The 7,943-nt window shown below is 35.0% G+C and overlaps 1 protein-coding gene across 10 annotated transcripts in view; it reads right to left on the bottom strand.

The window, feature by feature from the left end:
• The window catches only part of FARS2 (phenylalanyl-tRNA synthetase 2, mitochondrial), a 455,949-nt gene that overhangs the window by 187,909 nt on the left and 260,097 nt on the right, over positions 1-7,943 (bottom strand). For all 10 annotated transcript variants that reach the window (XM_023534658.1, XM_023534659.1, XM_023534660.1 and 7 more), the window contains one exon: positions 7,542-7,702. In XM_023534658.1, the coding sequence (XP_023390426.1) occupies positions 7,542-7,702 (161 nt within the window). The remainder of the gene's footprint in view (positions 1-7,541; positions 7,703-7,943) is intronic.

Below are 7,943 nucleotides of genomic sequence, written 5' to 3' on the forward strand. Positions count from 1 at the left end.
TATATATATGCAGTCATAAATCCACAGGCCTCTGATGACAGAGGCTCCAATACAAACATAGGGCCACAATCCATAGGACTCAATAGAATATGGGTAAATGAAATGTCCTAACTTCATAAAGCTGGGATTATATAACATCAGTGGTGGCAAAGCAAGCTGAAGATGGAAACTATGGGAACGAAGGACCAGGAAACATGAGGACCATGGCTATTGTGCTCAGAGCAGTATATACTTTGTAGTACTTCTGGTGATGGTGGTGTTAGTAATGGGAGTGGTTGTGGTGAAAATATGAATAACAGTTAACATGGATGGAATGCTTACTATATGATAAGTTCTGTTACAAATGCTTTACATATAAGCACCATGATTCTCAATATAAATCTGTCCATTCTCTTGCTTACTGCATGTCTCCTGATTTGGTAGTCAACAAAGATTATGCAGCACATGTAAAAGGTTTTATGGTTGGTCATCTTTCCCACTTCTTCCTCTACCTCTTTCTATTAGTTTTTTCTGGGATAAGCTTCCCTTTTTCAGCAAAGGAAAAATACTTACGTGTTTTTGTGTGTGTGTGAGATGGGAAAAATTCACATGGAAATAGTCAAAAAAATTGAAGTCCATTAATTTCATGTTACTGACTCCAGAACAGTGCCTCAGTCTAGAGTTTAATAGTTCAATATTAAGAGCACTCTGGAGTCAGCTTTAGATAAAATCCTAGCTCTGTAACTTATAGTAGAGTTATTATGGTTGAGTTACTTAGTGGTTCCAAGCCGCAGTTTCATCATCTATAAAATGGATTTATACTACCCACCCCATTGGATTGTGATGAATGAAAGCTGTAATATAGGCAAAGTATATAGTTCAGTGGCTTGCACATAGTACTCAACAAATGGCAAATATTATAAAGTACTAAACAAATTAATGTATAGATGTATGATACACTGAACTATGATTGCTGGAAGAGATAAATAATAAAAAATGGCCAACCTCAGTCTTAAGAAACTCCTAGTCATCATAAAACACAGAATTAACTGCTGATGTTGGGTACTACAAGGAGAGCAAGGACAAATTCTGACAGTTTCCCCAGGGGACTCTATCAATGATTGACCTTAGAGATAACTGAGTTGATATAAGACCCCTTCATAGTCACTGTCCTGGCTGATGCCTCCCAAATTCTTCGTGCTTCCAGTTTCATCTTCCATCTCCAGTTCTATTTTTTCTAATTTAAATACTAACACTTTCTCTTCACAAATTACTTAAAGTACACAAACACATATGACTTAAGCAGAATTTTTTAAAATGTATATTTAAACTGTATGAGTTTATTCCCACAATCCTTTCACACCAACAAATACAAACAGAAAAGAATGAATGAATGAATGAATGAGAGTGAACAACTAAAGAAGAAAGAAATTAATAAAATAAAAGGAAAGAAAGAAGGAAGAAAAGAAGAACTTAGGCCGTTCATAATGAAACAAAAGTGTTATACAGTACTGCAACTCTGAAATTCATGGTAACAAATCTAGGACAAGAAGAAAGAAGACTTGAGATTAGTGTAAAAGGTATCATACATAAATTATAGATCTGCTGAAAGTGCAACAGAGAAGAAAGTAAATTAATCACATAGTCAGACTATTTCATTTTGTTATATCATTTTACAGATAAGGTAGCTGAACTTTGACACATAAGATAATTCTGTCCATCATAATGCAGATTCAAAGTGTAGCCCACAGACCAACAACATCAGCATCTCTTAGGAGTTACTTAGGAGTGCAGAATCTCAGGCTCCATATTAAGCATACTGAATCAGAATCTGAATTCTAAGAAGATCTTCATGTAATTCATCTATACATTGAAGTTTGAGAAGCATTAATATAGGTAGCTTGTTACCAGTAAGTTCATAAATAAGAAAATTTAAACTCAATGCCTTGTTTTTCTATAAATTATATATTTACTTTTGGATTTGTTTGAAAAATCTAAATCTTTTTGCTCTGAATAATTAACCTATGAATTTTATTTTCAGGATAAAACTTTAGGAAATGGCTTTTTGAAACTCTGAATGAACAATACACAGTGCTAACACACTGTAACCCCTCAGCTACCATTTCCTCATCTGTAAAATGGAGAGAAAATAGTAACTAAACTCAGAAGGTTATTAAGAGAACTGAATTATGACATACAAAGCCTGCAGAATAATGCTGAACATAAAGTAAAGCTTAAATCAGTGTTAACTACTAACTATGATCATTATGATCTTGAATAGGGTTTGATAGAGTAGGTTTGCATGTCACCACCTATCCACTTTCATCTATTCTCATTGGAGTGACAAGTATTTGAGATATACATCATCTAGGATTAGAAACAAATACAGTCTGTGCCCACAAAGGAAAGCTAAAAAATCTCCTTAATTGGAAAGATAACAACAAACATTGCTGAGTTACTTCATTAAATGGGGACTGACCTTGTGAGCAACTATGAATACACATGAAATTAATAACTTTTAAGTAAATTGTATGAATAAAATTTACAATGTTGATTAATAAATAATTTTCAATAACCAGTATTACTCTGTGTAGAACTAAATATTAAATTCATAATTCAGGATTGATTAAAGAACATTTAAAGAAGGAACAAAAGTTGGATTATTGAATATTCAATTCACTGCACTGAAACAGCAAATTTTACTTTAGGGGATAGGGGCAGACATACACACAGCAAGGGTCCAAACACCCAGAATGAGCCTCGCTTTGGGAGCTGGAGTCAGGGATAGAGATCCCTTGTATAGAATAAGACAACACTTGCATGATAAAACCACCAGCTTGCTTATCCATTTATTTCAAGCACTGATTGATCCAGGTCGGGAAAAGAGAGCCACTGAAAACAAGCTCTTAAACCATGTAAAATAAAATAAATAAAATAAAAAATAATTAAAATCACACTATAACTTGAGTTTCCCACTTATTAGACTTAAACAATAGTTTTCAAGGTATTCAGGAAAGAGTGGCAGAGATGACACCTCAGGGTGATATAAATCAGACTATTGCTAGCGCCTAGAAGACTGCCATCACAGCTAGATGGGCAGATTTACAAGTCCATGGAGACTATACAGAGGAAGATGCCAGAGAAGCTAAGAGAGCCTAAAGCATAATCTAGGAGGGCCTGAAGGGAGACTAGAGAAAAGAAATTTCTGCCTCCTGCTAGCCCTACACAGTACGATCCCACATGGCTCCCAGAGTTTCCTGGCCAGAGAAGCCACAAGCTCACAGCTAGCTGCCAGCAGACTTTTTCTCCTCACATTTCCACTCCTCCCCTCCCCCTTGGGGACGAGTTTGCAGAGTATAATAATCATGTTAAATATTCTTCTTAAGACAAGCCAGGCGGTGGCTCCATAGTGTAGTGGTTAGCACATCTGCTTTACACGCAGAAGGTCCTGGATTCGTGCCCCAGGTGGAGCCATGGACCATACCCTGAAGGGTCAGACCATACCCCGGGGGCGTGCCAGGACCCAGGTGCACACCGTGAGCGTGTGGGAGGAGACGCCTCGCCTTCAGAGATCCAGTTCTTAAGGGAAAACAGCAACATCCATAGGTCAGGGGTGGTAGGGAGGGAATTAAAAGGCGGGGTTGGGGGGGAAGACAGGCCAACATTAAGTGACAAAATGAGTCTCTTATTCCCTTCATATGTATAACCATGACCATTTTACACAAATAGTCAAGGAATATACACTTTCATACTATGTGTATTTCTTATACCTAACAACGAAATGGTCTCTATTATATCTGGAGGAAAGCAATCTGCTATGATGAAAATGGAATATATAAATCTGCCATGTGATAGGCTGAATAACGGCCCCCCCTAAAGATGACCATGTCCTATTCCCTGACTGTGTGCCCTTATATTTGAAAATAACTTTACAGATGTGACTAAGAAAGAATCTTGAGATGTGGAGATTATCTTGAATTATCTTGGTGGACTTCATGTAATCACAAGAGTCCTTGTAAGAGGCAGATGAAAATTCAGAGAGAAGGCGACATGACCACAAAGGAAAGGAGAGAGAAAAAGGCAGTAGAGAGCTATAAGTGAGGAGTGAGGTTACCCTGAAAAGATGGCAAAGGCAAGGAGGTGGATTCTTCTATGCAGCCTCCAGAAGAAATGAGCCCTGCTGACACCCTGACTTTAGCCCAGATTGACTGTGAATTTCTGACCCCCAGAACTGTAAAATAATAAAGACGTGTTGTTTTAAGCTGCTAAGTTTGTAGTAATTTGTTATATTCAGCAATAGGAAACTATACATATAATTAATAGGTACTAATTGTAAGTGAATAATTAGGAAATAGCTCTCTGTGATCTACAAATTACAAAGTATTTTACGGACATATACTTTTTCAGCAACTAAATCTTAACTGCCCCATCAGAAATTTTTAAGTTTATTACACAAAGGCAATGTTATAAATTATATAATACTGCAAGTATGCAGACACTGATTTTCAACTCTGAAGGCAGGAAAGATTTTTAAAAACGACACTTAATGCAAAAGAACCATAGTCTATTCCTGAAAATTTGTGTGTCTCCTAAGAGAAGACAGTTTTAAGTAAACTTAAATTGCACTTGAACCACTAACTTGTGGTGGCAATTATGCTATTCATCTGTGCTTACTGACCACAGTGTAGAGCACACTGCTCTGTACAATGGTGGCTGCTGTTCCAGTAACGTTTACCGATTAAATAAATGACTGAATACATAAAATGTGAATGAGAAAAACTTAGATCCTTAGCCAGATTTTACTTTTGATTATGTAGTAGCTGGAGCTTTATTCCAAATTAACCTGGTACTAGATTAAAAATAAACAAATTTATTTTTTAAAAAATAGGATTTTTAAGGCCATTAAAAATGAAACCGAAAATTAAATTAATGATAAGAGGTTCCAGTTTTGAAGCAAGTTGACAGAGAAAAACAAATACCATATGATTTTACTTACATGTGGAATCCAACAACAACAACAAAAAAAACAAAGCAAAATAGAAACAGACATATAGACATAGAGAATGAGCTGATTGTTGCTAAAGGGCAGAAGATTGGGGGGAATGAGAAATTAAAAAATAAAGCCATTAAAGATGAAACCAAAATATTAAATTATTGATAGGAGGCTCTACTTTTGGTTAGGATGCAAAAAGTTGGGGGAAAAAAAATCAGTCCCACTATAATAACAAGAAAACAACAAATTAAAAAATCTTATCTGTCATAAAAGATATTGAAAGAGATCTGGACACAAGTCTAAATGAATGAAATTCTAGAGAGCGAGATGAGCTCTTCTAGGGTGAACAAATATTGGTGGCTGCTTTTACCACGGGGGCATGAGAAGTCAGAAGAGCTAGCCTGCTCTTGGTTAAGAAACTTTGCTGGAATAAGGAGAAATGAGTCAAATTTTTATTAGCCAACCATTGGCTGGTGTGGCAGACTGGAAAATAAAGAACGAGACAGTCCTTGCTGCCAGCCAATTCTCCTTTATATTTTTGCTAAGCAAGCACTTGTGTAGGAGCAACTAGCAACAGGGTGGAAAGAGAGAGGGATCTTGTAATCTCACATGCATAGATCCCAAGCTGCTGCAAGGCCAGATCTTACCATCGAAAGGAAATCAAATGTGAAATCCAGTTCACTCCAGATCAGAACAAAGAGGTCTGGCCTAGTCCCCTTTGTTGCCTAATGGGAGAAAGGGTAAGGCTCTGAGGATAAATATTATCTACTTCAGCTTCTGTGTTCTTTTAAACACAATTTAAAAAGTAAGACAAATGAAAAAATAAGAATAATGTGACCTATAAGAAGAGAAAAATAAAGAATAAAAGTAAATGACTGGAATTAACATACAAGGATTTAAAAAAAGGATTTAAAAATAACTATTACAAATATGCTAAAGAATTTAAGGGAAGATGTACAAAATGAGTAAAAGGATGGAGAATTTCATTAGAGTAATAAAAACTTTAAAAAAGAAGCAAGTAGAAATTGTAGAACTGACAAGTGCAATATCTAGAATGATTAATTCCTTGAAGGGGCTTAATGGTTAACTGGACACAAGAAAAAAGATTGGTAAACCCAGAGACAAGACAATAAAAACTATCCAAAATAAAGCACAGAGTGAAAAAAAAAAATCAGTAATAAAAAACAAACTCTAAGCATGAGTTCTCTGGCATAATTCCAAATGGACTGACATATATGCAGTTGCAGTCTGAAAAGGAAAATAAATGAATGGAATAGAATTGCTGAAAGAGATATTAGATAAGAATATTTAAAGATGGTTGAAAGACATTAATCCTACACAGTGAAACCCCAAGCAGGATAACAGACAGAAAATCATACATAAAATCAAACTGCTGAAAACCAAAGTAAAAAGATAAAAGCAGTGAAATGACATGTTTGAAGAGCTGAAAGGAAAAAAAAAAAATCATAAACATTGGCAACCTAGACACCTATATCCATGGAAAATATTCCTAAGAAATAAAGGTGAGACAAAGGTTTTTCCAGACAAACTAAAGCTGAAAAAATTTCATGCTGCACTATAAGAAATATTAAAAAGTCTTCAGACTTAAGAGAAATAATCACAGAAAAAAATGAAGATCAGCAGAAAGAAATGATCAATATGGGGTAAATACTAAGAGAAATATAAAACATATAGTTTTAAATTTCTTTAAAAGACAATTGGCTATATGAAGCAAATAGAACAATATATTATGGGATTATAATATATGAAGAAATAAAATATGAGAATAATACAAAAAACAGGAGAAATAAATAAAATCATACTACTGTAAGGTTAACTGTTTCATGAAGCTGTACAATAGTTACTCATAGTAAAGAGTGATGAATTAATTATGCATATTGTAATCTAGAATAATCACTTCAAAATAATATAAAATGGTCAAACTAAATAGCAATAAGGGTGAAAAAAGGGAATTAAAAAACAAAGAAACAACCCCCCTCCCAAACCTAAATATCCAAATAAAGAAATAAAGAATAGAAGGGGGAAAAAGGGAAAAATAAAAGATGATAGACTTAAGTCCAAGAATATCTCATATAATTATATTAAATGTAAGATGTATTCAACACTCCAATTAAATCTGGATTTAAAAAAAGATCCAAATCTATGCTGTTTTTAAAAGACATGCTTTTAATATAAAGACATAGTGACAGTAAGATGATGAAAATGATATGCATTACAAATGCTGATCATAAGAAAGTCAGAGTGTCTATTAGTATCAGAAAAACTAAACTTTAAAAGCGTCATCAGATATAAAGATCGGTATTTCATAATAACAAAATGGTCATTAACAAAGCCCCAAACTGGTCCTCTGCTTAGACTAATAAGTTGATAAATCTTTTCCCGCATATAATTTCTGAAGATTTATGAACTCCTTTATGTTTATGGACCTACATATAAAACCTCTTTTCAAATTCACATTATTTTTAAATTCAAGAAATTCCAAGTACTCCCCTCAATTCCTGAAAACCATTTTTATTATGATTTACTTGATTCTTGCAAGTCATCTTACCTGAAATTTCACCTTCTGGTTGATGTCAGACAAGCAGAACTGCTTCAGGAAGCGCTCGTCCTCACTCCAGAAGAGGCGGATGTCTGGGATGTCATAGAGGATCATGGCCAGTCTTTCTAATCCAAGGCCAAAGGCCCAACCAATCTTGTCTTGAGCACCAGCTACAATTAGGAAACAAAATAAAACAATTGATTTAAAAATCATAAAGACTTTACAACTACATACCACTTTCTGATGATGTATTCATCATTGGTTGAGTGCCTACTAGTGGCAAGGCACTGGGGAAGAGGCTGTGGAGACAACCAAAATGGTGCCTAATCTAATCTCCCCACATACCTTACTTCCCTCACTGAGGCACCCTGGAGTCATACTGTCTCAAATATTGGCTTTCATTTCTAATTA

Source organism: Pteropus vampyrus, unplaced genomic scaffold (assembly GCF_000151845.1).
Source record: "Pteropus vampyrus isolate Shadow unplaced genomic scaffold, Pvam_2.0 Scaffold129, whole genome shotgun sequence".
Classification (NCBI taxonomy): Eukaryota; Metazoa; Chordata; class Mammalia; order Chiroptera; family Pteropodidae; genus Pteropus; species Pteropus vampyrus.